The 27,643-nt window shown below is 56.3% G+C and overlaps 10 protein-coding genes across 10 annotated transcripts; 6 read left to right on the forward strand and 4 right to left on the reverse strand.

Moving 5' to 3' along the window:
• Positions 1-56: 56 nt before the first annotated feature.
• Positions 57-743, forward strand: WHR41_00790 (uncharacterized protein; the record flags this gene model as incomplete). The annotated part of the gene is made up of 1 exon (XM_069369396.1): positions 57-743. The coding sequence occupies one exon, from the start codon at positions 57-59 to the stop codon at positions 741-743; it is 687 nt and encodes a 228-aa protein (XP_069233877.1).
• A 1,028-nt stretch (positions 744-1,771) lies between these two features.
• Positions 1,772-3,248, forward strand: WHR41_00791 (uncharacterized protein; the record flags this gene model as incomplete). Its single annotated transcript, XM_069369397.1, has 2 exons — positions 1,772-2,313; positions 2,378-3,248. Exons 1-2 carry the CDS (start codon positions 2,087-2,089, stop codon positions 3,246-3,248), a joined length of 1,098 nt encoding a protein of 365 aa, XP_069233878.1. The 5' UTR covers positions 1,772-2,086.
• A 2,743-nt stretch (positions 3,249-5,991) lies between these two features.
• WHR41_00792 (uncharacterized protein) lies at positions 5,992-7,794 on the forward strand (the record flags this gene model as incomplete). Its single annotated transcript, XM_069369398.1, has 2 exons — positions 5,992-6,086; positions 6,345-7,794. 2 exons carry the CDS (start codon positions 5,992-5,994, stop codon positions 7,792-7,794), a joined length of 1,545 nt encoding a protein of 514 aa, XP_069233758.1.
• Positions 7,795-8,352: 558 nt separating this feature from the next.
• WHR41_00793 (uncharacterized protein) lies at positions 8,353-10,726 on the forward strand. The gene is made up of 2 exons (XM_069369399.1): positions 8,353-9,594; positions 9,647-10,726. Exons 1-2 carry the CDS (start codon positions 8,827-8,829, stop codon positions 10,535-10,537), a joined length of 1,659 nt encoding a protein of 552 aa, XP_069233759.1. The 5' UTR covers positions 8,353-8,826; the 3' UTR covers positions 10,538-10,726.
• WHR41_00794 (uncharacterized protein) lies at positions 10,721-12,472 on the reverse strand (the record flags this gene model as incomplete). The annotated part of the gene is made up of 1 exon (XM_069369400.1): positions 10,721-12,472. The coding sequence occupies one exon, from the start codon at positions 12,470-12,472 to the stop codon at positions 10,721-10,723; it is 1,752 nt and encodes a 583-aa protein (XP_069233756.1).
• A 2,274-nt stretch (positions 12,473-14,746) lies between these two features.
• WHR41_00795 (uncharacterized protein) lies at positions 14,747-17,130 on the reverse strand. The gene is made up of 4 exons (XM_069369401.1): positions 16,296-17,130; positions 15,259-16,245; positions 15,067-15,198; positions 14,747-15,010 (listed from the first exon to the last, which is right to left on the reverse strand). Exons 1-4 carry the CDS (start codon positions 16,526-16,528, stop codon positions 14,794-14,796), a joined length of 1,569 nt encoding a protein of 522 aa, XP_069233757.1. The 5' UTR covers positions 16,529-17,130; the 3' UTR covers positions 14,747-14,793.
• Positions 17,131-17,907: 777 nt separating this feature from the next.
• WHR41_00796 (uncharacterized protein) lies at positions 17,908-19,167 on the forward strand (the record flags this gene model as incomplete). The annotated part of the gene is made up of 1 exon (XM_069369402.1): positions 17,908-19,167. The coding sequence occupies one exon, from the start codon at positions 17,908-17,910 to the stop codon at positions 19,165-19,167; it is 1,260 nt and encodes a 419-aa protein (XP_069233754.1).
• Positions 19,168-20,171: 1,004 nt separating this feature from the next.
• Positions 20,172-22,412, reverse strand: WHR41_00797 (uncharacterized protein; the record flags this gene model as incomplete). Its single annotated transcript, XM_069369403.1, has 3 exons — positions 20,172-20,267; positions 20,417-20,583; positions 20,642-22,412. 3 exons carry the CDS (start codon positions 22,410-22,412, stop codon positions 20,172-20,174), a joined length of 2,034 nt encoding a protein of 677 aa, XP_069233755.1.
• Positions 22,413-23,936: 1,524 nt separating this feature from the next.
• WHR41_00798 (uncharacterized protein) lies at positions 23,937-26,531 on the reverse strand (the record flags this gene model as incomplete). Its single annotated transcript, XM_069369404.1, has 1 exon — positions 23,937-26,531. The coding sequence occupies one exon, from the start codon at positions 26,529-26,531 to the stop codon at positions 23,937-23,939; it is 2,595 nt and encodes an 864-aa protein (XP_069233881.1).
• Positions 26,532-27,098: 567 nt separating this feature from the next.
• On the forward strand, positions 27,099-27,611 carry WHR41_00799 (uncharacterized protein; the record flags this gene model as incomplete). The annotated part of the gene is made up of 1 exon (XM_069369405.1): positions 27,099-27,611. The coding sequence occupies one exon, from the start codon at positions 27,099-27,101 to the stop codon at positions 27,609-27,611; it is 513 nt and encodes a 170-aa protein (XP_069233882.1).
• Between the last annotated feature and the right edge of the window lie 32 nt (positions 27,612-27,643).

Genomic DNA, 27,643 nt, shown 5'->3' on the forward strand with positions numbered 1-27,643 from the left:
CCTCAAAACCCGACCCAAACCAAAACCAGCACAATTGCACCGCACCCCGAGCAACAATGGGCATCATCTCCAAAGCCATCGGCGTAACAGGCTGGACCGCCTTCGCGGCGGCGGGCACCTTCGTCGCCATGACGCGCAAGAACCGCATCCTGCCCGTCCCCGCCAGCGACTACATCTTCAACTCGACCTCCTACGCGCGCTACAACCCCTACAATTCGCCCGTGACGCAGGACATCTGCCTGCGCCGCGTGCCGCTGTCGCAGATCAAGCCCGAGTACCTCGAGCAGGAGGGCCGGCTGGCGGAGAAGTTCTGCGCGGGCGTCTGGAGCGGGCTGGGATATGCTTATCAGAGACGGTATCTGGAGAAGAAGTACCGCGGGCCGGAGACGGCGGGGCACCTGTGGGATAAGGAGGAGCTGAAGGAGAGCAAGTACGAGGTCGGCACGCTGATTACGGATCACTTTGAGGTTGTGGCCAAGACGCCCGAGAGCATTATGGTGCGGTGCGGCGATTCGCCGCGGAACAAGGACGCCAGGGAGAGCGATGGGCTGTTTGAGATGACCGCTGAGATCAAGAAGGACGAGGGCGTGGCGGAGTTTGGGCTTAAGAGTGTTTTCTACAATGGACTGAGTGGGTACAAGAGCGGGAGCACAGCGGGCCCGATGCCGAGCCACGTGCAGTGGCTGCACCAACAGTACGACAAGGTGCTTATGGAGAGCGCGCTGGTGAATGTGACGAAGTAGAGGTAAAGGTGGATCTGGTATTGGAACGGTTTCTGTCAAGGGCTGCTACAATGGGTCCTACAATCCAAAACACGGACGATGCGCCCCGTTATTGGCAAGATAGGGCTCAATCGAGGAACCTAGCGTCGTCGTCGTACTGCCAGCTCATGCCCTCCGGCTCAGGATCTTCCGTCTTCTTCAACACTTCGATGCAGGCGTCGCGCAACTTCTGTTTCATTCCCTGCGTCATCTTCGCCCAGAGTTGGTCGGCGAAGTCGGAGAATCCTGTCTGCCAATTTTGCTGTTGCGCTGAGGTGGCACTCAGCGCGAGGACGTCCCCTTCACTCGAGGATGTGCTCTGTTGGCGTGAGGTCTGCTGGGTAGTAGGCTGCTCGGTAGTAGGCTGTAGGGCTCTGTCCGCACCCTCGCTGGTGTTAGAGTTACTCGTCAGTGCATCGTAATCCGAAATGATAATCGGCAATCCGACGAAGTCGTTCACGAAGATGCTTGTCGTGGCCATGACTCTTGAAAGTGAGGATGTGATGTCTGTGTCTTAGCGAGCCATATTTGGCACGAGTGATGCCCGGTAGTCATCACCTTCTCACTTCGTGCGTGAGTTTGTTCACAGCGTGGTGGCGCAAGCTTCCGAAAACGGAAACAACGCATGTGAAGTTCCTTACATGTGACAGACAAAGAGACCCTCGTTCTCTGCCGCCCTACAGTAAGCTCAAAACCCAAGAGACCCTTTCGTAAAAAAGTAGCATCGAGGAAAACAAAGATAGAACATCAGAATTATGCGAACCGCCATTGACATTTCTATTCTTCATGCATAGCCGAGGAATGCAGCGACCGGACTGCGCTCCGGCGGCGTCTGCCTGTACAGATTCTCACCTTTGCTTGCCATTGTCGACATGCACATAGCAGCCGTTACAGGGCTATCCTTCACTCCAACGCACACGCTGTCTTCTCCATATATGAACCTTCCTCCCAGCCCTTGCCCTACAAACCTACACGCAACCCTACCCGCCCCGAACCCCCTAGCGCCATCTCAGAACCCCACCACGCGCCCGGGGTAGATCTACATCATCGCGTCGCCCTCTGCCTAAGCTTTCTCCCCGATCGATCTGATCAGCCTCAGAAACGCCATTGGCACCGCAGATCCCTTCATCATCAATACCATCATCACTCGCAACGGCGCGCGTGATGTCACGACTACGCCCGTCGCTCGTCACAACGACGGACGCGACGCCTGCGCCCCAGCCTTCGCGCTGGACGATGGTGACGCGCTCGATGTGCGCACGGGATAAGAAGGGGCTGCGCGTAAAGTGCCTTTGTGTCTTTTGTTCTTCTGTATACCCGGGTATATGATTCGTCGAGTAAACCTTGCCATCCGCTTGCCCAAGAAGCCATTGACGTTCCAATTTCCAACAAGACGTACATTCCATTGCCCTCCAGCCTCCAAAATGCCGCCCAAAGACAAGTACAGCGATCCCAAGCTGCGCGATGAAGTGAAGGAGGAAATCCACAACAGCGACAAAGGCGGCGCGCCCGGGCAGTGGTCGGCGCGGAAGGCGCAGATGATGGCGTCCGAGTGCGTTTATCCCTCCGCCGCCTACTCCGAAAGAACCGGATCGCTGACCTTCATCATTGTATAGATACAAGAAACGCGGCGGCGGCTACAACACCGAAAAGTCCGAGCAAGACCAGTCGCAAAAGCACCTCTCCGAATGGACGGAAGAAGAGTGGCAGACGAAAGAAGGGTCCGGGCACGCGAAGCAGGCCGACGGGACCGAGAAGCGGTACCTGCCGAAGAAGGCGTGGGAGCAGATGAGCGAGGGCGAGAAGGAGGAGACGGACCAGAAGAAGCAGGCGGGCAGCAAGGAGGGGAAGCAGTTTGTGGGCAACACGGAGAAGGCGAAGGAGAGCAGGGAGAATGCTAATCAGGAGGAGAAGGAGAAGTATGAGGAGAAGAAGGCGAGGGAGAAGGAGCAGCAGAAGAAGGGGGGCGAGGGGGAGGAAGAGGATGCTGCTGAGCAGGAGGGCGATGAGGAGTATCAGGAGGATGAAGAGGGGTCTGAAGAGGGGTCTGAAGAGGGGTCTGAAGCTGAGGGCGAGAGTGAAGGAGAGGAGGCTTCGGCCGGTCAGAAGCGGACCCGTGGCCAGCAGAATGGCAGCAAGAAAAGTCAGAAGGATAATGCCGGCAAGGGCCAGTCCAAGGGCAGTCCCAAGAAACAGCAGAACGGCAACAAGAGCGACAAAAACGACACCGTCGGCTCTAAGCACCAGAAGAATGAAGATCCGGCACCCAAGGGTTCTGCGGATAGGCTTCCCAAGAAGGGCCAGCAAGTGCACTGGAAGGCAATGCCGGGTTTCGTGGACGGAGAAGTGACCGACATCCTGACGGGCGAGCAGGAAGTGGATGGCAAGAATGTCAAGGCCAGCGAGAAAGATCCGAGGATCGTGCTGAAATCCAACAGCAGCGGCAAGATTTGTGTGCACAAGCCTGAGGCATGCTACTACGATTGATCCAGCCAAATTAGGTAGCCAAGTCTTCTGAAGATACCAAGCAAGGACCTCATGTATCTCTAGCCAGCACCATATTTCGGTTCCACATATTGCAATTATTGAGTGACAAGCCGCTTCCAGATTCACAAAGTCGTTAAACGCCGGTAGCCTTGGCGTGTGATGTAAATCTAGTCTAGTGGGCGCCCAAGGCAATCAATACATGCTATGGCAAGCGAGCGGACCGCTCTCAAAAAAGCTCGCGGCTTGAGGCTCCCGCGACAGGCATTACGAGGATCTTCAGGCAGGTTGACGGCCAAAGTCGCAACAACCAGGTATCGCGCAATGATTTGCAACCAGCCTGTACCCAAGAGTCGATCGTTGAGCGCGCGAATGCATCGTTGTGTTTCAGACAAAGGCACAAGCCTGTATAGTTTGCGCGAAGTTGACGTGTAGTGAACGGCGCGAGTGGGGAGTTTGGCGATCCGGTCAGGCCTCCAGGAGCTTGCGAACATCATTTGCATGGGCCAGCCAACGGTCTTCTTCGGCGCTTCGTCCTGCGTGCGTTAGGCGCGTGTTGCGTGGCCGATCGCAAATTCTTCAGCCCTCCGGCTGCGTGCGTTGGCCGCTGGAGGAACTGGCCAGTTCAGCCGTCGATCATCCTGTACCACCTTCAGCCTTCGTGTTGTGTGACTGCGTGGAAGACGCCTGCGAAGGGAGGTGTGTTGGCACGCGACCCGATCAGGAAAGACCCCGACTTTCTCGTCAGGGCTGTGATAGATTGGCAAGGATTCGAGCCACGGCGGCTGTGAGAACCCTTGCTGTCCATCACGCTTTGACTTGCAGACGTGTATTCATGGAATTTGACAGGTCAGGAGACCCTGGCTGGCTGCGCTCCACTTGGTATACTGCGCGCGGTGGGCCTTCTTTCTGTGTGACGTACGAACAAGAGCTGGTCCCAAACGACTGGAGGCGGGTCGTCGGGACTGACTCAAGTGAGCGGATATTCAGAATACGACGCGCTCGTACGTGTAGGTTGTGCGTTGAAACGTGAAACGAGGAGGGATTATTATCTAAGCCGGCAAACATTCGGGGTCATGCCCTAATTTCTCCGTTGCCCGCCGATGGTGGAACAACCGTCTCGATGGCGTGGATGAGAAGGCTAGACTTTCCCAAGGTCGAGGCTCACAGCACAGCACCGTCGCGACACGCACACGGGAGAAGAGCAAACGCGCCGACCCCTGCCAGCGACCGCTTGGGAGTTGTGGGCGCATGCATGTCTGGCTGTCTGTTTGCAGCACCCCTGAACGCTTTGGCGCAGGCCTCCACGCCCCCATCCAGTAGTTCGCGTGATAGTACGTGCTTGCGTGGGTGTGCCCTTCGCATGGGTATGCAGGCGCACGGCGTGGCCGCTGCAGTCAGCCGGGACGCATTGTTGACTTGCTTACCGCAATGCGCTGCCGGGTGGTATGATGGCTCGATGGCTCGATGGCTCGATGGCCATCCTAGCAAGGCGCTCGAGAGAGCAACAAGTGCGCCGGGCCCCACAGCGAGCAAGATGTGGACTGGGTCTGATCGACGTAGCCGGCGAGATCCACACGCTCTGCCTCGACGATCAGATGGCGGCCGGGGCGGATTAGGGAGAGATGCCGAATGCCTAAATAACGACGTCCCGAAGGGCGAAGAAAAGCCAATTGGCAGCGGACCTGCTGGTGCCCGGCGGTGATTGGGCATGGCGGACGACACCCATGCGCGCCAGGGTATGCTTGGCGGTGGGTGCGCACGCCTTTCCAACGGCGCGTCGCAGCCGCGTCTCCACCTACACCTCGCCATGTGTACCATGTGGCACAGCAGGCGAAGGCGGCGCTGGTCACCGCTCGCTGCCTTCTGACCAGCTCGGGGAGACGCGCCCGGCCAACGGGGCATGCGCTCAGGTCAGGCTGGCGACGAGGCCTCCGCGCTCTTCACACAGCCTGCGCGGGAACTGGGGAGGACGAAACGATCCACTGCGCCTGCGAGGCCCGAAGAGCTCGCAGCGCCTGTGCGGACGCCGGACGGGAGTGCAGTCTGCCCACCGCGGGGCGCGTGCCATTAGCAGCGCCTTTGAAACGCAAGTCCTCCAGTCCCCCTCTTAGTAAGGTCGCCGGCGTGCTCTCGCAACTGCCGCCCGCGCGTGGACGGCGTGCGCCATGCGCGGACTGACGCTCTGGCAAGATGCATCTGCGTCGACGGCCGATCTCCAACAGGCGGTCCAGCTGCCTCTGCTGGCACTCCACCGCCTGCAGGAGTCAGTGGAGGGTTGGGGCGTGCGCTCCACCGTGCCCAGTTTGCTGCTCCGATGCTCGAGACGTCCAGACGTCCACCTGCCCACGGCCCTCACCCATGTAATCTTGTAGCTCTCTCCCGCATTGGCGATACAAGAGTCGCCCGGCTGCCTCTCGACACTTGACGTCGGCCCCCAAGCCCGCCTCGCTTCTGCAAGGTGACACCGCAGCCCTCGCACGCCGCATACCGCCAACACGGGATCTAACTCGTCTGGCGTGATCCTTCGTGCACGACACGTCGAGGGCAAGCAAGGCGACGCAATATGGGAGGCCCGTGGGCTGCCGCCGCCGGACGGCCACACCACAGGGCCGGGTCAGCCAGCCCTGACTGCTGCGCGGCCGCGCTGTCAGCTACGACTGCGACTTACCGCGCAGAGTGCTCGTCGACACCTTCACATCAACCTTCCAACTCCACCAGCAACCCGACCGGCATTCTTCGCAGCATGACGCGGAGTCGTCGACGCAGCATCGACCGCGACTCGCCGGCCGAGAGAATGATGACTTCCAGAGAATACGAGGCCTTGCCTGCTTCGATAAGGTACGTCCGTCCCCGGCTTCCCGCCGCCGTTTGTCGAGTCGCCTGCCGCCAGCCGTCATGTGCAGCAATTTGTTTGCTCGATGTGTCAACGTTGATGCAAGCAAGATTTACGCAAGATCATGAGACTCGATTGCTTATCGATGAGTTGTATCTTTGTTGCCTACACTCGCATCGAGAAGGATTGATGTGGCAGCTTGCGATTGCGGCTTCCCGCTCGAGGCCACCTGCTTGTGAGACCGAGGCTGATCATCATCACAGAAAGAAATATTTCTCGTCACAGGAACGAGAACGCATCACACATCAGAGCAAACCATCGATAGACAAGCGCAGCAAACGCAAAGCTACACCCGAGCCATGCCATATCTCGACGCTCCCCGATAATTGGAAGCCCAACTCGGATCGCAAGCAAAACAAATCGATGACCTCGAGCTTCGTCAGATCTCGCCGTCGTCACTCCCGGCCCAACATCGAACAGGCGACCGTCAGCGAAGAGCAAGCTGCTTGGTTCCTCTCCTTGCCGGATAAGGTAAAACGTCAACACTTTAGCAAAGAGGAGCAGATTCTCTTGACCTACCGTTGCGAAACCACGCTAGATAAGAACGGCGTCACTGTGCAACAGGAATCGGCTCAGGACTACTGTCGACGGCAACTCACAAGGCAATCCGAGGACGGCCAAAAGCGCAAGCACCGTAGAAGGTCTTCCGCTCCAGCGACGATCGCATCAGCCTGTGTTGATGACCAGACTCTGAGCGATCTTGCGAACGCCGAGGCCCAGCAGGCGGTGGAGGATGGAGAAGAGGGAGACAAAATGGCGATCCTGAATCTTTACTCTAGGAGACACTCCGTCGCTACGACCCGCGAAAACGTCCCCGAACCGCCAGTGATCCCGCCGGCCCAGATCAGATCATTCAGACGCTCTTTTGCTCTCAGGCCACTCCCAATACCAGCGCCCGTGCTTGCCCCGTGTCCGTCACCAGGATTCTTCAAGGACAGCCAAAAATCACCAAAAACACGCCGCCGGCCGACGGTATCTTCCATCACTCCTCCAGGAACCTCTTCTGGCGCGAAGCACTACAAGGATCCCGAGATGCGTCAAGCGCTGCGTGCGATAACATCACCGAAGTTCTTTGACGAGGCTCTCGAATACGGCTTTCCGGCACCTCCTAACAACAAACCTATGCCCATTGGTTTGCAAGACAAGGCGAGATCGAGGCCGCATTCAAGATCCAACGCATTTACTCACGAAAATGACCGCTCCTCATCGCTCACCTCAAGCTCCACCGCAACTTCCCTGGGCCGTCCAGGTCCTTCCACGCCCGAGGGCCCAGCGGACTTTCCAGGAAGAGGCTCGGGCGCATACGACAAAGCGCCTGACTCGAGCCACAAGCCTCCTTCTCCTCAAAGCCACAACCTCCACCGTCGCGCCATGACGACGGACCACCAGCGGACTCCTTCAGCCGCAAATCGGGAAATGACGCTGCGAGTCACCCTCACGCGTCCTATTGCGCAGGCCACGGAGGAGGAGCTGTCTGCAGCACCAAAGACGCCACTTCTTCCACCGATGATTGACCAGTATGACCCACTTGCACTTGAGAGCATAACGGTCTGCGACGACCCCACCGGTGCTCAGGGCGCCTTCGCTATCCCGGAGAATTCCCAGAACTTCAGAGGGATCAAGAAGGCCTTCAAGCAACTGGTCCGCAAGTGATTGCCTTTATTCCTTTTTTTTTTCCCTCTGTTTCTGTTTCTTCCTCTGTCCTTAACCCTTTGTTAGCGTTCTAAGCCTGCGTTTCGTGTATAACTACTCTTAGCATCTGGAGGACTAGCGAGGCGTCGGTCTCAAATTCGGGCATGGTGGGTTCGGTATGAACGGAGGCGACTAGTCGACGGAAAGGAATGGCTACCAAACGCCCACTCACAACAATGGGAAAACTACGTACTGACTTAAAAATAATCACGAATGTACGATATCCGGCGAGGTCTTGCTCTGCAGGCAGCAACGATTGGCATCCGCTGCTCCTCACACTTTCCCCATGCATTCCCTCCACAATGATCTCAGCGCGTTATTTCGCTTCGACGCGATCACCGCGACTCCCCTGTTCCTTGTTCCTGAAGCCACGATCCGCGGCGCCCCTGGCCGAAATGTCTCGTCAGTGGACGCGCGCGGGCGCGCTGGTGCTTGTTCCTGTCGCTAGCGCGGCCACGGGGCCCGCCTAGCGCGCGCTTGAAACCCCTCGTCGAGCCGACGGTTTGGTTTCGAACCACTCGACGGGGCCTGCTGAGGTCGACGGGGCGAACGTAAGGTAGTGGTGAGAACGGGTGTGACTGAGGCCCTCCCCTGCTCCTCTTCTGCTGCTCGCGCGCACCTACCCCTCTTGTTCTCTCGTCCTCTGTTCGCATGTCGTGATACGCACGCGCGCGTGAGGTTCGACGAAGAGGGCGGTTCGCGGATTGCATTGTCTGTCGCTCTTTCAAAGCTATCTGTTTGGTCTTGACTCTGGTTTGAGCAGGCCTGCATATACACACACTCATTCATCCGTCTTGGACATATCATATATCACCACGCGTGTGACACACGACACGTCGGCATTCACTATCTACACATACTTGGGCGCACGCAGGTCGTGGGCTCGCACACGTACAACACATCACACACACACTCTGGATTTACTGGAACCACAAAGGTCTTATTTGAAGACACAGAAATAGAACGAACACCTCACACGACAACGCCGCGACCATGTTCGGCTTCCACAAGCGCAACCGGTCCCTGATCCCGGTCAAATCCATGGACGCGCTCGAAAGCTCGGAGAAAGAAACGCTGCTGCTGCAAGAAGAGGAGGTCATGTCGGAGCTCGAAGAAGACAACAGCTCGGAAACCGACGTCGAGGACTCCCACAACCCCAGGCCCAGCACGCCCGCCTCCCGCCGCAACCTCGCCCTCATCTACCTCCTCTTCCTCGCCGAAGCAATCATGTCCTCCTCGCTCTCGACGCAGATCATGGTCCTGGTCCCCTCCGCAACCGGCTGCGTGGACACCAACATCTCCTTCCTGCGCAGCGTCCTGCAAGGCGCGTACTTCCTCGGCAGCGCCGCGGGCGTCTTCTGGGGCTTCGTCGCGGACCGCTGGGGGCGGCGCAAGACTGCCCTGCTTGGGTTGGGAGGTATGGGCGCGTGCTGTGTTTGCATGGGCTTCGCGACGGGGCTAATGGCGTTTACGGGGTTGAGGTTTGTGGCTGGGTTGGTGAGTTCGGCGGTTACGGTGGCGGGGCTGGCAATGTTGGCTGATGCGACGCATGGGAGTGCGGAGAGGGTGGGCGCGGTAGCGAGGTTGCCGGTCGTCGCGTTAGGAGGGAGCGTTGGCCCGATGGCGGCGCAGGTTATGAGGTTTGTGGGGGAGGAGGGGACGGGGGGTGTTTTTGGGAGGTTTCCGGGGCTGAGTTCGCAGGTTGCGTGTGCTGGGTTTGTGATTATTATTGGGGTGGCGGAGGCGCTTATGCTGAGAGAGGTATGTCTTGCGTGTGAGGAGATGGAGGCGTCGATGCTAACTTGTGTTTCAGACTCTTCCCCAGCCTATTGCCAAATCGACTGAGGGCGAGGAGCACAGGGACTGCGAGAAGGCTACCTTCCTCGGCCAGTCTCTCCCGAACGACTCCCTCGACTCGCTCAACATCAGCATCATTGAGGCTCTGAACGATGATGCCGCGGTGCCACGCCCGTCCTACCTGAGCATCTCGCAGCTCCTGACTGCGCCCTCGGTGCTTATCCTGTTGGCATCGTACTCTGTGCTCTCGCTCCACTCGTCGACCTTTGAGATCTTGCTGCCTCACCTTGCTCACACCGCTTCGCACCAGGGCGGTCTGGGTATCCCTTGCGCATGGCTCACAACCGTGGTAACTGTCGTGAAGATCATCGCCGCCATTCGGATCCTGCACTTCGTTCCTCTCGTCGTCAGCAAGATCGGTCTCCTGCCCGTCTACCGCCGCATCTCGGCCGTATTTCCTATTTTCTACGTCGTCATTCCGCTCATCGGCGTAGCTGCCAGTGCCGCAGGTGGCTCGCCTATGATCTCCGCTGCCTTCAACACCATCGCCATGCTCGCAAAGACCACCATCGCCGGAGCGGCACAGGTGCTTGTCCTGCTGCTGGTCCTCAACGCCGCTCCCGACGCCTCTTCCACTGGCACGGTTATCGGCGTCGTCTCGATCTCAGAGCTTTTCAAGGCTCTCGCCGTCGGCGTCAGTGGCGTCAGCTTCTACCTGTCTAACGACTACTCCATGGCCGTCGTCAACGGCTCTCTTTGGGCTGCGCTCGCTTTCATCGCGATCCTCGGAGCCGGCGTAACTTGGAAGCTGAGGGAAAGCCCTCGCGTCGGCACGGACATCCCGGAGGAGTGTCTCGTGTGGCAGGACATGTTCGATGCCAGCAGCGACGACGAATCTGGCTTTTGATCCTTTTATTTCTGTCACAAGAGGTGGGAACTAAGTCGGGCTTTCTTATATCTAGAGGCTTTCGTTATTTCCTTAGTCCTGTTTCGCTTGTGGTCTTTCCTTTATACACTCTTTAGCAACACGCACGCTCTGTGCTTATGAACATACTTTTCTAGTTTTTTGCTAATGCACAATCGCTTCCAATCACAACGATGCCCGTCCTTTCGTCCCCTCCTTCTCCAGCTCCTCAAACATCTCCCCCAACCTGCCCTGCCACTCCTTCACCAAGCCCGGATCCATAGCCGACGCATCCGCACTCACAAAGATCGACAACCCGTCCTCCGCCCCCTCAACCCCAATCAAAAACTCCCCCTCGCGCGCCCGCACAGCAGCCTTCATATCCCAAAAGTCTGCCACGAAATCCCTCCCCTCCTCCTCAAAGTCATACATCCCCCTCCCGATCAGCGCAGCCCGCTTGCCAACACTACTCACGCCGCAAGTCTGCACCGTCGCATTCGGCCGCATCGCATACGCTCCCTGCGGCCCGGCCTCTACCTCCCCCTCCGGCAACATCTTCGCCGCCCGCTCAATGCTACTCACATACTGCGTCGCCAGCATCCGCCCGGGCCCCCGACTCCCCATGAACGCCAGCTTCTCCGCCCGCGTCTCCGCAGCCCGCGCCTCGCGCTTCTGGTACACGGCCAGCTGCGCCTGCGCGCGGCGCGCGAGCAGCCGGATCCGGCCCTCGAGCGGCAAGCGCGACGGCAGGAACGGCAGCTCGATCCCGTCGCTGAACGCGAGCATCAGGCTCTCGGCGCCGATCGGCTCGCGCAGGAACGGCCGCGGGTTGAGCGGGAAGCCGGTTATGAAGGGCTTGCGGGCGGAGAGCGGGACGGAGGGGTCCGCGCGCTCGTTGAACTCCATCATGCTCAGGGCTGCGAGCGCGAAGCAGCCGGCGCCGACGCTCACGCCTGCGGAGCGGCAGAGAGCGCTGAGGCGGGATGTCGCGGGCAGGGAGGCGCGGGCGAAGACGGGGAGGGTGTTGAGGCGGGGCAGGCGGGTGTAGGAGAGGACGGGGGCGAAGGTGGGTGGGTAGGGGAGGGGAGCGGAGGGGGTTGGGCGGCGGAGGGGGTTCGCGAAGCCGGCTGGGTGCGGTGTGCGGACGTGGCGGAGGATGCGCGTTAGGAGCCAGAACCAGCGTTTGCGGGCGGGCGAGCCGGTTATGAGGGGGTAGAGGCTTTCTTGGGGCGGAGGGAGGCGGGAGAGGAGGGAGGTCGGGGTAGTGTTGGCGCGGAGGGCGGTGTGGAGGTCCGGCAGGGATTTGTTGAGGATGTGGACGAAGGACCGCATCCAGGTGTAGTTTGTTAGGCCGTCGGCGATTTGGTGGCCGAGGATGAGGAGGAAGCGGAGGTTGAGAGTGCCGTCTGGGTTTGTGTTTAAGGGGAAGACGAAGCATTTGCTGAGGCATTGGGAGGGGTCGATGACGCGGGCGGTGTTTTGTGCGTGGACCCAAAACTCGTAGGGGTCGACTTCTGTGAAGTGATCTCCCAGGAATACCAGGCTATCTTTTGCTGCGGCGATCGCGGCGTTTTCATCCTTGGGAACGTCCACGACTGAGTAAATCGGCTGTGTTGTCACTGCTGAACCTGACATATAGCTTCGTCGCTCCACCGCCTTAGATTGTGCCAGTGGGTGTTCGAATTGGAATAATGTCCAGGCAAGCAAGATCCGATGCCGTAGGTCTTGCGTGCTGATGTTCGACTTTGCAACCAGGTCAAGCTGAACGTTGAGGTCCGCTCGACCTTCATAGTATCGACCATCCGAGTCGAATGCGTACTCTACAAGGCCCAAAGGCCGGTAGAATTTTGTATTCCCGCCATCGGTTGCGGTCTTCCATGCGTAGGCTTCTGCGTTGCCATACTGTTCCCGCCAAGGTGGGGTCGGAGAAGTCGGCATGTTTTTTTGTTGGGATGAATATGGCGCAACTTCAAAAGATAGATGATCGGGCAAACAATAAGCAGATGCAAATCTATTCGAAGCAATCAATCTATCAATCTGAAGTAAGCTCGAGTCAATGATATCGATGAAGACTTGCGGAGCCTGGTGAGCGAGGACCAATGGGGAAAGACGTCTGTGAATCCTTTCCAACCAAGTTCGGGCGGGGAAAGCTGCGGTCAAAACCATCCGTGCCTGTCAGTGTCGACCTCATCTCAGAAACCACGAATCTTTGTACGAGGTCCAAGCCTCTTTAAAGCGGCGGGAGATAACAAGGGGCTGGGTGAGGCAAAAAGCTGTCTTGGATGTTGAGCAATTTGAGCAGCTAAGTCTACTATTTCGGGTCCTTCAGATCTTCGCAACTGCAGCAAGTGCAGAGCAAATGCAGTCCAGAGCAAGGACAAAAGACGCAAACTTGTATCATGGCCTGTCCGCCGTCTTTGACACCCTTGAGCAAAGTTACATTTTGAGTGGTTCGTTGTAAAGACATTCAGACATCGTTGGATTTCGCCTTTTTGGCCTTCTCGCCCTGGGTGGCAACATCATCGTCCTCCGTAACAGCTCTCTTATTTCCAGTTCCACCATTCTGCGCCTGAGACCTCTCAAACGGTTTGTCGGAAGGGAGAAATCAGTCATCCGCTATTTCCTCGTCCAAGGAGGAGAGGTCGCTGTCACTGCTCATCTGAGACGCTGACAGCAAGGCTGTGGATAGGGCTCGCAGATTTGCTCCTCCATGGGCAGACTCGCCCTCATCCGCAGGCTGTTGAAAGGCCACCTTCTTCTGAGCGAATTGAGTGTTTGCAGCTGCAGAGTTGGCCCCAGCCACTTCCTCTTCAGAATCATTCTCATCCTCGGAATCTTCATTGATACGGGTTTCCTCCGCCTGACCCTCATCCGCTTGCTTCCCCGATGATTTGTTCTTGACAGTCTTGCTGCTTGCAGCATTTGGCTTTGGGCCCTGAGCCTTCGTTGTCTTGGCTTTCACCGGCTTAGTCGTCTGCCTCTCATCATTATCATCGTCATCACCTTCACTGTCACCCATGAGCGTGTTGAGCAGAGCACGCGTCTCGCGCTCGTTGCGGTGGACCCTAAGAAGCTTCTTGTTGATGCGGATGAAAGGGCACCAACGAGCGTGATGATCGATCGTTTTTTTGACCTTGGAAAGGTTAAGTTTTCCGTCGTCTGAGGAATCAGACGGCACAGAATCGTCGCCATCAACAGTTGGTACACGCTTCTTCGTTGCCGGCTTCTTCGGCTTGGATCTCGATACGGTCAACTTGCCTCCAGTAATAGTAGCTGGTGCCTTCGTTTGCCCGGACTTGGCCGTTGCAGCTGGCTTGGTGGACTTGCGGTCCTGAGGTTCACTGTCCTCGCTGTCTTCTGAGGGGCTGGGTTCCTCTAATGCTTCCGTCGACTGAATGGACAGTAAAGTCAGCGCAACGTCTTGGTAGAAATTGGTAGTCATCATAGGGTACTTACCGGCTTAACGGTCTGCTTTTGCTTCTTCTTGGGCGCGGAGGTTTTCTTGGTTGCAAGCTGCGCCTTTGGGAGCTCGGGAGATGGGAGTGCTATCTTCGAAGCCAGGACTTTCTGTAATTCGAAAATGATTAGCTGGACGGCTCAACGGCAATTCTAGTAATCTTGTAGCTCTCTCATGAAGTGAGTCAGCAACTCACATCCTTCACTTCATCGGCAGGCACCTTTCTCTTCTTGAGATTCGAAAGATTCTCAAGAGTGCTCTTTCCCAATGCTGGTGGTGCGTTTCTTGCGCTTCTGCGGCTCATGATTGGGTCAATGTCGTGGGGATGGGAGGAGAATATGTGAGTAATCTTGTTGGGCGGTGTCGGAGTCTCGCCAATGCTCGTAGCGCCTATTATATGCAATGCCGTAAAAACGCTCAGTAAGCGTAGTTTGTTGATTGTCGATGCTGTTTGAAGACACCAAAACAGCGCAAACCGTCCCATGCAGGCCATAAAGTATATGTTTGCTCAAGTATGCGACTTTTTGAAAAGAGGCAACAAAGGATGAAGATAACTGTCGCACCCATTTGTCGTTCTTACATCGCTCTTCCAGTCAGCCATTAATGGATCGAAGTATTTGAGATTGACAAAAACTCTTTCCGGAGGCCAAGCAACTCTGCTGATAATCCAATATGAGCAATCATTTGGTGGATGTGAAAGAACGCGTGAGCGTTCCTTCTGCAATAATTCCTGCAAAAGGTCGATGCAGATACAGTTTCGTTTACGAATGCAATTGTGTTTGAGGTTCCTAGTCTAGCTCGCCTAAAGCTCCTTGGCCAGAATCTTGCTCTTCCTCCGCAAAGTGGCTCCAAAGTAAAAGAACACCAGCGGAATGGGTATCATGATCGCCGCGAGACATCCCAGAAGAGTACCAGCCCACTGAATTCCCAGATTTGCGAACATCTGACGAGTGAAGAGCGGGAAGCCTGCTGCAACGATGGACCGGAGCATGATGTTGGCTGCAACGGCGGAAGCCGCACTGCAGTGTTCGGTCAATCTTCGTATATCGACAATGATCGAAGACAAGAAACTTACACCGGGAGGTATGCATCAATCAAGTAGTTGAAACAAGGCATGAATATGCACAGCATTCCAGAACCAGTCAGGATGCCGGCACACGATGGCACGATCCAGTGGATGGTGGGATTCCACGCCGTCCAGGCGAACCTGACAATAGATGTTAGCAATAAATAAACGACGATGCACCGAAGCTAGTCCTGAACCTACCAAAAAAGACCGACAGTAAAAACAGGTGCTCCGATGATAGGATAGTCCAGGCGCCATTCGGGAATGGGGACGTTATTGTTGGCCTTTAATTTCTTGCCGTACGAGCCATGGAGCGCAAGAATCCCTAGGACAGAAATGATCACGCCCAGCGTCATGCCCATGAATGGAAGACCTCGCTCGCCAGGGTTCATGTCGTACATCTCCTCGAAAACGTACGGATACGCAACGAGGAGCGCATATATGATGCCGTAGATGAATGACATATACATCGAGACAAGGAAGACGATCGGCTCCGTGAAGAGCATCCTGATCGGGCGCGTGAAGTACTTGCGCAGCATTTCCTTTGGGTCGAACTCAATCCTCTCTTGCTTTGCATGGACCGCCCAGTTGCCGGTTTCTTTCCGGATTTGCACAGCCTTTTCCGTCAGGATGAGCGCTGCATAGCTTTCGTTGACGAAGAAAGTGATGCAAGCCGCGTCGAAGAAACCCAAAATTGCGGGAATGTACAATGTCCACCGCCAACCCAAAGAGCTCATGGAAATGAATCCTCCCATGAATGGGGCGAGCAATGGTCCGAGGAAAATGGTGAGTGCGTACAGCGTCACTGCCACTCCGCGGTAATTGTTGTTGTACATATCTGCCAATACGCCTGGCACAACGCACAGTGGGCTTACACCACACACGCCTGAGAAAAAGCGGCAGATGATGAGAGTCTGAATGTTGGCTGCTGTCGCAGCTCCGATTGTGAAGATGGAAAGTCCGAGCATGCCAATCAGCAGAGGCCATCGTCTGCCAATGACCTCAGATCCAGGTGCCCAAATGACGGGGCCAAAGAAAAATCCTAGCATAAAAAGACTGGTTCCTAGCAGGCCAACAAGTGTACTGACTTCAAACTCATGGCTAGCGTAGAAGCCACCTGGGGCAAAGAGCGCACTGGCGAAGGCTGACACGAATGTTCCAAAACAGGCGATCGTTGCTGTATAGCACCTACGCACAGGGTTAGTCCACGTTGGCATTGGAAGCAAACGAAGATGTACTTTTTCCAGGTCGACCAGTTCTGGGGATTGCGGGGATCGTCGGGTCCTTCGAAGTCCACAACATAGTCTTCTTCTATAAGCAGTGCTGGTACTTGCTTTCCTCCTCCCATGCAAAAGACGCTTTGGATTGGTGCCTTCTTCCCGCCGTCGCTTTCAAGTGGTGTGTTGCAGCCGCTGGGCATTGTCAATGTCCCGCATGACTCTAAAGCCGTCACATGCTGCGGTATCTGCATTTTGATTTGGTCCTAGCCTCCGAGGTGCTGCTCAAACAAAATTACAATAAGACGAAGCGCGCAGAAACTCCGTTGAAGAAGCTTCCGTTTGGCGCGAAGGTTGGATATAACTGCTATGATAGATGAGAGGGCGTGTATACCAACATCATGCGAACGAGGGGACTCCAAAATTTGATTTGTCGCAGACACAGGATTGCACGCGCATATTCGCGGTGACCGTGCGCTGGGAATGGAGCCGGGAAGGGGCGGGGATACGCGGAATCCATTCGATATGTTGTGACTTCTGCTCGGTCTTCTATACTCTTCTGAGAATGACAAGACCCATCCCGAGACTTGGAGAAAGACCGTCCCATGATTCACGCTATCGCGATGTGGCGGTGACTCTTGCACTGTCGACGAAAGCTTGTTTGCGGCTGTGAAAAGATAACATGCCGCAATAACGCCGTAGTTGGGCTGAGACTGTGGATCCGATCATACCGTACGGCGTTTGAATGAGCCGCGTGGTTGACGATATTGACTGCCCATCATATTACCAATAAGAGTAAGCAGAGCAGAAAGGCCAAACTGAAATCATATGGAGAGTGCCACAATTGGTATGCATAGGGATGAGGTGTGCGGCTAGAGTCAAGTTTCGACAGCGAGTGTGGCCCGATTTCCGAACCTCCCGCCAGATCATCATCCGGTAGGGCTGAGATCGCGCTGCATCCGATGAGGCTCTCATCATCCATGCGTACATTGTGGCACGACTCCTCGACCAGTCTGTGATGTCGCATTTGTCTTACCCGTCCGCTCAGATGTCGCGTCGATGCGTCGCGAACACCATGTCGCCACCCAGAATTGCATCATACCGACGATGACCAAAGATGGACGGTGCGATTTCACCTAATTCACAGCTGGGAGATGGTACGAATGGCCATTCGAAGACCGGCTCATCGACTGGCCATGTCCGGAGGATGCGGGCCAGGAAGGCCTGCGAGCCCTGCCGTGAACGAAAGCGGAAGTGTGACGGCGGGAACCCATGTAGTTGCTGCGTCCGCTATGAATACGATTGTTATTATTTCTCCGTTCGCGAAAGGCGGGGAATGACTGCATCGTCGTCGCATCACGCGTCTCCGCCGAACATGGAAGCCCGCGCGCCTACTCTGGCACCACCACCACCCGTTCGAGAAGTGCATGCACCATCACCAGGCCCACACAGCCAGCTGCAGTCTTTGGAAGCGAACTCTGGCGCAGCATTCGTGAGAAAGTTGGCTGTGGGCATAGATCCAGCGAACGCGCCTCGACTACATCTATTTGCGTGGAACCTGTTCCTTGGAGCTAGGAAATCAATGCGAGAACCGAGCGGACTACCTGTCACAGAGATCATCACGCGCGCAACAATGGAGAGCCTGGTGGCGTTCTATCTGGAGAAAGTGGATCCGTGCTATGGCTTCATTGATCGCGCAATCCTGGAGCAGCGTGTCCAAGCACGGTGGGAGATCGGATCACTCGCAGGCCCATATGATGCTGTGCTGTGTGGAGTCGCCGCACTTGGTCTGCTTTTCTCACAAAGGTTCGTGAGCGATATTGAAGTCGACCTCGTCGAATCTGCGAAGCGTATCCTGGAGCGCTCGATCGAAGGCCACCCTGGCATTGACATTGTGACCGGCTGGGTCCTCCGAACCGCTTACCTGAGGATGACTGCGTCTCCTCATGTCGCATGGATGGCCAGTTGTACTTTGATGCACATGGTAGAGGCATCTGGCATTCATTCTGCTCACTTGTCGGAGAATATCCCCGGGATACAACGCGATAGCTTTGCAGCCCCGGAGCTTTGCCGACGATTATTTGGAGTTGCCCGGCACCTGAATGTGTGGATGTCTTTCGAAATGGGTCGCTCGAGAGTCATTCTCCAGAATGCCACCCACGAGGGGCCCTCTTCGCGTCCAGGCGACTCTACTGCAGAGCTTCTCAGCTTGCTTCCTTGGTCAGAGTCCCTTGATCCTGGTAAGGATGTAGACCTGCCGAGCCTGAAAGCCACACTATCCAGCGTGCTTGATCGCGAGCTCACAATACCATCCACAATTTTGGCACACTGCAATCTTGTTCTATGTCTCTGCCGGCGACTTCGCGCGCTGGACTATGTGATCTCTGGCGAGCCCTTGGACAGGATCCTAGCTTTGACTGCAAGAAGCATACGCTGTGCTCAGGCAAACTTGGACTCCGGGAGTGTGTGGCACCATACGGCGAACGTGCCTTTCCAGATCGTGTGCATCTTGCTGGCGTTCGACACTCCGTCATCTATCGCACAGCTCGGCGATGCAATCGGTGTGCTGAAGAATGCCGCGCAGCTGTACGAGACGGATGCCGCAAGAGAAGCTTGTAACACTGCGTGCCTATTGGTACTGTTGCATCAGAAGCGCAAGGAAGCAGATACCAAGAGCCTGTCCAACGTCCTGCAGTCATATTCGGCTGCGCCGGTTGCTGAGACAAACACAGCACCATATCCAGCGACGGACGCAAATGGACTTCACAGCTGGAACGACTCTTCGTGGCTGGACGATCTCATGACAGATATGCCTAATCTTCAAGGCTTTGATATAGGCCAGATACTGGATGGAAACAGTCTATGGGAAACGCCAGCGGTTTGGCCACAGTGATCACAAGTCAGAGACCTTTTTCTCCCGCGCGACTGAAGCATTGATAGATGTGCGATCGGACGCTATACTATCAGCGCACCATGAATTCTATCTGAGATGACAGGCAGCTCAGACTGCATGAAGCGTCACTCAGTGGGCGGCTGTGTTGTCCAAAAGCCAAAGTTGAGTGGAGCAGCGCAGGCCTGATTCAGTACGTGGTGAAGCTGGTCCGGCAAAGCAAACATTGAGGCGCGGATGTCGTTTCTCGGAGAAGACCAAATCAACCAAAACGGAGTGCTCATGGCAGCAGCACAGTAAAGTGTGTGTGCACTCGGAGATTGCTGGGCTCACCAAAATCTGTCTCAGTGGCATGGCTACTTCCATGAAAGGCGAGCAGGTATAGCAGCAGCGTCAAGGTGTGTGTCACTTTTGAGATCGCTGGATGTCTGATCTCGCACGCATTGCGATTTCAAAAAGGCTCTCAATGCATTGTCTCAATTGCATGACTACTCTGATAATAGAAGAGTGACGATGGCCGCAGCATACGGTGTCGTGCCGTGGGAGAGATGCTGAGCGCTCGCTCAAGGAAGAAAGCCGTGGCCTTGGGCCATTCGCGAGGCATTATCACTCAGCGGGCTGCTACGTCGGCCAAAGCTGAAGCATAATGACCGGAGCATGATCGGAGCTCGAGAAACCACGCTGAATAATAAGTAATGAGGGATTCGAGGTGGTTGGGGAGTGTCGGCTTGTGGTGAGGTCAAGCCTGGAATGCCAAGACCAAGTTTACGGCTCCCTCAGCAATGTCACTTTATAGTACATCGACGCCAGAAGTCATTGAGCAAAATGTAAATCCCGTCTTGATCTAGAGGTCAATTATGGTGAGTGAAATAGCGCGTAGATTAACGATGGAGTAAGCGGAATCAAAATCCCTGCCGTATTTGCATTGCTGTGTCTATGCTCTATCTGGTGTAGCTCCATCATTAAAAAAATCGTATAATGCTCAGTTCGACCGCCCAAACAATCCCTTAGATGCCAGAGTCGTGCTTGGCGTAGAACATGCCCGAGGAGTAGGAGTCCCAGGCCTGGCACTGGCTGTCGAAGTCGGAGGGGAATTCCTCGACCTGACCGATCCTCTCGGGCGACTCTAAGAATTGAACCGCAAGACCTTCGTCCGCGTGCCACGCTATATGGCAATGTAAAACCCGTCGGGTCGTTAGCATGGGGTCATAGAATATCGAGAAAGGTTTAGGTTCGTGGGGACTTCGCTTACCCATGCACCAGGGTTGTCAGTCTGGAAAGCAAGCGCCAACCAGCCGTTGGAGGGCAGCATGGCGGTGTCGCGACGGGTCGGGTTGTTGTAGTTGAGGTTGTTGATGTCGCTCTCCTGCCAAGCCTGCTGGCCGGCTCCGAGGACGTAGAAGTCGTGGCCGTGCAAGTCTAGATCAACGATTAGCAACCGATCAAATGCCATTTATGCTTGAATTGGAGAACTCACGGATCGGGTGAGGAACCTGGACGTTGTAAGGGTTGCCAGGAACAGAGCGGATGACCCAGTAAGTCCAGGTGCCCTGCTGGGGCAGCTGGATGATGTTGGCGCGCTCGGGGAAGTTGTCGAACTGGCCGTTCTTGATGTAGTCGAGGGTCGGCTTCTCCCAAACAGCGTTGAGCGAGGAGCCGTTGACGTTCCAGTACAGGGTGAGGGAACCGTCGGAGCCCCTGGTCTGGTTGAGCCAGGTGTCGAGCGGAGTCATGTTGTCGGCGACCTCGCCGGTGGGGACGTAGGAGTTCCAGTACGGGGTCAGGCCCTGCTCGTCGGTGCAGCGCTGGGTGTAGGGGGAGCCAGTGCTGATCGGGGTCTCGTTCTCGTGGCCCTCGTAGGAGAAGATGGACAGAATGTTGCCGTTGTTGGCGTTGTTACCGCAGCCGGCCTGGTTCTGGACCTCGGCACGGAACCAGTAGCTACCGGCGGCCTGGTTGGCGGTGATGATCACGTCGTAGCGCTGGCCGATACCGAGGAAGATCCAGGAGGTGTTGTAGGGAACGATAGGGACAAAGTCAGAGGCAATGACCTGCATCTGGTGGCCGTCGAGAGAGACCATGTAGTGGTTGTCGACGGACATGTTGATCAGACGGACGCGGTGCTTCTTGTCCTGAGTCAACATCGTCCTCTCGTGCTCACCGCCGCTAGCGGAAACCTGCTTGCCGTTGATGAGAGCGGTGTCGGCGGTAGGGGGCGAGCCATCGAAGTGAGCAACGCGCTGAGAAAGAGTGTTGACGGTGGGGTAGTACCAGTCGGAGATGGTCAGAGGGCCGGACTCAATGTCGTAGTTGGCAGTAGCGGGGCCGTGAACGATGATGGGGCCAATGATACCGTCGCCGTACTGGCAAGAGAAGTGAGAGTGGTACCAGGAAGTACCGTATTGAGTAGCCTGGAACCTGTAGGTCTTCTGCTGACCAGGGGCGATAGGGCACTCAGTGAGACCGGGGACACCATCCTGAGTGTTCTTGTGCCACTGGCGCAAACCATGCCAGTGGATGGAAGTTCCGTTGTTTGCCATCTCGTTCTTCACGGTGACCTCGACGTAGTCACCCCAGTTGACCTCGATAGCGGGACCAGGGTACTGGTTGTTGATGCTGAAGACCTCGCGAGAGACACCGTCCGGAGCCATGGTGGTGTTGGTGATGGTCCAGTCATAGCGAACAGTCTTACCAGTGGTCGGGAAGTTGCTGTCGAAGTCGGTGTCGATAGAGAAGTTCTCGTCCCAGCACTCACGCGAGGTCGGGCTGTTGGTGCAAACCGGCTCAGGTGCCGTTGTAGGCTGGGAGCCTGCAGTGCTCTGCCAAGTGTCGGATTGAGTCGGGTTCGCGGCGCAGTTGTTGGGGACAGTGTAGCTGTGGTTCGGGTCCTGCTCCCACACAACGGTTCCGTCGGTTTGGAAAAGAATGTACTTGTATTGGAAAGATGTGCCAGGCGGCAGGTTGACAGAGGTAGTCCAGAGAGGGTTGTCGTCCGAGTATCTCGAGGAGGCGGAAAGGTAAATGGCGCTGGCGGGGTCCCAGTTGCCGAGTTGAGGAATGGATCCGACGACCGAGATGCTCTCGCCCCAGGCAGTCTCTCTCAGCTCATGGAAGCTGACTGAGACCTGGAGACAGTCCTGGTCATTCTGACGGGCGACCAGGGTGGACTCGCTCCTGGGAAGGACTGCAGATGCTGCTGCAGAAGCAGCCAGCGCGACAACGCTGGCGAAAGAGAAAGAAGGAAACATTATTACAACAACATGAAACAAGCGAGAGTGTGTCTGTACAAGGAAAAGACTGTACAATACGAAAGGGTTGATGTCAAGAAGAATGGAGTAAACAATCGCACGAGCGAGCACCTACCTACTTAGATAGCCTTGCTGTGGCGGAACCTACCTTTCGTGCCGTCGTGGGCACGCCAAAGCGCCAGGCTGACAGGCTGTCAGTTCTCGTACCCAGTGGGTTCCTAGCCTAGGACCCATAGCAGACTATTGTCCAGGTGCCGAGGACCGGGGCGATGAATCTTGCCCTCCAGGCGATCACCAGCGGCTGTCGGCTCACGAGACAACGTGATTGCTTGCGTCTACCAGTCTTGCTCTACTAGCTTCGCATGGAGCAACGGCTGGTCTGTCATCAGGAATCGATTGGCGCGCTCAATCTACGACGGAGGCTCGTGTTAACGAGCAGTGGTAGTCGTCTCCTTTTTTTGGGCGCAGGGCATGCGACCAAGAGCTCTAGCGCCGCTCTAAGACTCAACTAAACGATTTAGATTGCGTCTAGAAGAAAATCCGGCAAAGCGTAGTGGAGCACGACCGTACGCGAAGAAACGAGAAGAGAATCTACAACGGCCCGGTGCTTAACATAGAGATCTTGGAAAGGCTTGGTATACATCGCCATGCATGGCTGAACTCCGATAGTATGTATCTAGCCGCAGCGTCTCTTAGGCGAGCGCCACCGCCTCAGACGCTGTAAACGATGGTGCTCGTCACGCAGGCGAGCCGTCTGTGAATCGGCGAGTTCCCGGTCAAGATTTTGTCCCTGAGCGCGGCCCGCCGCACATGGCGGCGATCGCCGTTTCAAACGCACAAAAGCGCAAGGCCGAGTCCCGACGAGTGAGGCGATTCGTGTTTCTGGAAGAGCATGTCTCTTTGCAACTCTATCGCGAAGGTGATACTTGCAGTAGTCGTCACAGCTCGACAGCTAGTTGAAGATCTCTCATCCTCCTTATCTCCCTCCCACGTCCCTCCCATGCGCCACCAAGATCGATAAGCAGCCGTGCTCGACAATCTCCACTAACGGCCCCCTGCGGCCGCGGAGGTCGGAGCGACGGCATTGCTCGTGTCCACACGAGGTCTATTTGCGTGTAAAGAACGACCACTATCGTCATCTAGCGACGCTCGACCATCACGCCGTTTCTTAATAGCACGGAGAACACACGTCACTGGAATTCTGGGGTCAATGAACGCATCCGTTGGCGACCAACACGGCGAAATCGGATTATGCTGCCGGAACAAATTTGCCGATGCGAAGGCAGCTGCGGTAAACAAGAGTCCACCCTATCTCCTGAAAACCGAAAAGAGTATGCTTTGCACAACAAGGCACGGCAGAAACTCCGAGGTGACAATGGTCGAAAAAGGCGGCTCGCAGGTCACCCTTGCTAGCTGCCGCCAATCAATTGATGCTTTTTATACATACCGTTCTCTATCCAGGATGCGCCGAACTCCTCGCTAAAGCGCGTGCAACCTGTCAGTCCATTCGCCCACGCAGTGGCGTTAGTCATCGACAATATCATCATCCTCCAGCACCAACTTCTCGACCTGACTCTCTACCGGAATGCCGAGTCCTCCACCTTCGTATTTAGTGCCCGCGCCCGGCCTGCGCTTCGCTTTCGTCCCTCTCAAACGGCCGGAGGCGTCCGCGTCCGGTTTATCCGTTGCCCACTGCTCTCCCGCCTGACCTTCTTGATCTCCAGCAGCGTCGAACTCCTCGTCGTTGTCATTCTCTGGAACAGCACTGGACGCAATGCGTGTTACGCTCAGAATCTGGTCGAGAGCTGATGGTGGCGCTTTAGAGGATTCCAGTATGCGGGCCATGTAAGGCAAGCGATCGATCAGCATCTCCGTTTTCGCGGACGGCATGGCTGTGCTGCCTCCTGAAGTACCGTCCGCTTCGCGCTTCCAGCTAGCCACACCGGAATCGGCGCCTCTCACCCGCGCTGGCCCATCACCGTCCAAACCGCCCTTTTGCACCTTGTCCGTGAGCAGCTGCAGCATATCTTCAATTTCCTCCCTTTTGCGCCATAGCTTGAGCGACTTCGGGTAAAACATGTGATGTGAATCTCCTCGCTTTCCATTAGCCGGCGTGCTCCTGTGCACTGGACACGGAAGACTGAAAAGAACTCCGCGTACAGCAGCCTGGAAAGACATCTCGTCTTGCCTCAAGGTGTCGGTAGCCGAGCCGGAAAATGCGCGCGTGCCAAACGAGAAGCGGTCGAGCGACAGCAGATCCGCATCGGAAATGCTGTCAATGCAGCCGTTAATGCTATCAAGGGTGTCTTCGGAGCTAGAACATGAACAGGAGAGCGCATAGTTCTCGTGCAGAGCGGCGATGTAGGTTGTAGGGTCAGTCCCCAGCTCGTCGATTAGTCGATCCACATCCGTCTCCGGTACCTTGCTGCGCCGATGTTGCGGCAACCAAGGTGGAGGTTGCGCAAGACTGGCTTCGTGATCTGGGGATTTCCGCTTGTTGTAAACGATTTTGCCCACCGAGTGAAAGATACCTAAGCTGTTTTCGCGATTACTGATAAGTTTGAGAGCCTCTTCCTCTGCTTTCGTCAGGCTGGGCTCGCCCTTGGCCTTTTTCGGTTTGGTGAATGCCACTCTTGAAGACCACGTATCTCCGTCGTCCCCGAGAAGACAGAGAAATTCCAATGACGAGACGGCACTGCGGATGTCTCCCGTTTCTGCAATGTGTTTGAGAACAAGCGGACCGGGCGTTTTGCGTCTGCCGGACCGACGCGCTTCCTTCACGACTATCCCTTCGAGAGCCTTCGTCAAGATAGTCGGAGCTATGGCGTTGAACTCGATGGTGTCGAGCCACGGATTGCTCAGAAGTTCGGGACCCAGCAATCGGTGTGCAGTGAAGCTATCCGCTGAAGCCGTGCTGGTTGAGAGCAGTGTCTCTGATACCACGAGTACGATAGGCGTCGGTGTGCCGTTCATCACAGGCTGTGATGCCAGGTATTGAGCGATGGCTGCACGGAATGATTGGAGAGCAGGGGAGGTTCTTGAGAAGGTGTTCGGAAATTCTTCGACGAGCAATAATTCTTTTCGGTCTGGGGAACTGTTGTCACCGAGTGTCTGCGAATCATCTGGTGCTTTCGACAGGCCAATGTTGTCGCTCGACACAAGATTGAGGCCTCCGGATTTCCCAGCGCGACCGATGAAGTCTTCGAATTGCGCGGATGCAGTCATCGAGCCCTCTGACGTGAGATCGTTGCCAGCAGGGTTCTTCCACTCCGTGATCTCCACATCCATGTCTTTAGCGAGCAGCTCGATCGTAGTCGTCTTCGCCGTGCCCGCAGCACCCTTCAACAGGAGGATCCTTTGTCGTTTGCCACTGTAAGCGGCATTTAGCCAATTTCGCACATCGGCGACCTTTCGCTTGTGGACTGCTAACTCATCAAGGTTGGTGGGACCGAATTGCACGACCCAGGGACGCTTGTCTTCATTGACAATGGAAATCGGAGCTGCACGTTGACCATCGCTTGTTTTGCGAAATTTCTGAGAAGGCGGTAGATGTAAGCTAGCATCGTCCTGCAAGCCATTGTGACTCTTCCGTTTGCGCATCGCCAGTGCTACGCTGGAGCCTTTGGAAACGGTAAGCGACGAGCCATTGCCTTCGTCCGAGTCGATTGTCTCCGGGTCCTCGAGCGGCGTCGCAGATTTCGCGGGGCTTGCTGACCGCTGAGAGGATTGTTGCCGCTGAGTGGCTGCATTGAAGAAGGAATAAATTGGCTTGGACTTCGACTTCGTATCTTCTTGGGCGGATGCTTTCAGTTTGCTTTGTGCAGCTCTCGCTTTGCTGGGTGAGGCTTGTGGCTTGACCTCTGCATGCTTGCCCTTGCTGACTGCTTTCTTTTGGGGAGAGCTTTGGGGACCCGTAGCCGGCACAGAAGAGCTCTGTGCAGGTTCATGCTGCCTTGAAGACTTGCGTAGTGATCTCAATTTGCCCTTGACGGGCTTCATGATCTCGGCTTTCCCCTCAACATCATTGTTCGGGTTCGTGGCCAAATTCGCAGTGACATTCTCATCCTCATCTGAAGACACCTGCACGACCTTCCGCCTCGAAGCTCGAGGTTGGCCCATGCCGCATGCTGGAACCGCAGCAGTCGCTTGGCGGCATGAGTATCCGATGTGTGAGAGTCGAGTTCAGGTGATGAGACGAATAAGCAAAGCAGCCTAGCGGTACCGAAAGCTCGGTCGCCTTGACGCGCGACTTCCCCCACGCGTGATCATGTGACTGATAAAGTGCACCGAACAGCGAATCCCTGCCCGGTTCATGCGCCCAAGCGATCGTCGCAATATCCATACAGTATGAGTGCATAAGGTGGCAGCCCGTGGTACACTCTCTGGCGGAGAAATTGCGCCAATACTATTTCCAAGGCCAAAAGCTGCACGCCAAACCCGACACCCGACTTAGGACCTCCAATCGCCGCCAGCGACCCAAGCGCTGCGGCCCCCAATGCCCCGTGCCCTGGCGCCCGGAGCCAAGCTCCAGATCTCCGGAACTCAATGACGATACCAGGAAACCCGCTATAGCTCTGTAGATCAAATCAACACCTCGTCGCATCGAAGCTCCTGAACAAAACCACCTCCCCTCCGAAGCTCCAACACCATCCACCAGCACAACACAACACATCAGCCTCGCCCACCATGTCAACCGCCTCGCGCAACTTCTTCGCCAACCTCCCCCCGCCAGCCGAATGCCTCGCGATCCTCGTCGGCACCGCGGAAATCACCATCTTCGGCCTCGCCGGCTTCGCCGACCCGCCCTCCTTCGCCTCAGGCTTCGGCCTGCCCATCGCTCCCCCTCCCTCCTCAGACGCCAAGCTCGAAGCCAACACCGCATCCTCCTCCTCCTCCTCAACGACCCCAGCCGAAGAATCGACGGCGCAAAAGACGCAGCGCGGGCTGGTGCTCGCGCTCGCGGCGCGCAACCTGGAGAAAGGGCTGACGCTGCTGGCGTTTGCGTGCTACTGGCGGGACCGCAAGGCGCTGGGGACATGCGTGTTTGCGGGCTTGGTGACGACGGCGGCGGACTTTTTGGTCGTCAAGTGGTATGGTGTGCAGGACGCGGCGTTCGGGCATGTGATTGGGATCGCGAACTGTGGGTTGATTGGTGGTGCGCTGCTGTATTGGGGTAGGGAGGGGCAGTGGTTTTCTTGAGGGGGGTTGTAGGTTGGGAGTTGGCGCGCGGG

This window comes from Cladosporium halotolerans (assembly GCF_011745625.1).
Source record: "Cladosporium halotolerans strain TM138-S3 chromosome Unknown Sca2, whole genome shotgun sequence".
NCBI lineage: Eukaryota > Fungi > Ascomycota > Dothideomycetes > Cladosporiales > Cladosporiaceae > Cladosporium > Cladosporium halotolerans.

Excerpts from the sequence above, each read along its gene's own strand:
- WHR41_00793 (XM_069369399.1), top strand. The coding sequence starts at position 8,827 with ATGTTCGGCTTCCACAAGCGCAACCGGTCCCTGATCCCGGTCAAATCC. Across the intron at positions 9,595-9,646 it reads AGGCGCTTATGCTGAGAGAG|ACTCTTCCCCAGCCTATTGC; the intron begins GTATGTCTTGCG and ends CTTGTGTTTCAG.
- WHR41_00795 (XM_069369401.1), bottom strand. The coding sequence starts at position 16,528 with ATGCAGATACCGCAGCATGTGACGGCTTTAGAGTCATGCGGGACATTG. Across the intron at positions 16,246-16,295 it reads AACTGGTCGACCTGGAAAAA|GTGCTATACAGCAACGATCG; the intron begins GTACATCTTCGT and ends CCCTGTGCGTAG. Across the intron at positions 15,011-15,066 it reads ATTGATGCATACCTCCCGGT|TGCGGCTTCCGCCGTTGCAG; the intron begins GTAAGTTTCTTG and ends CGAACACTGCAG.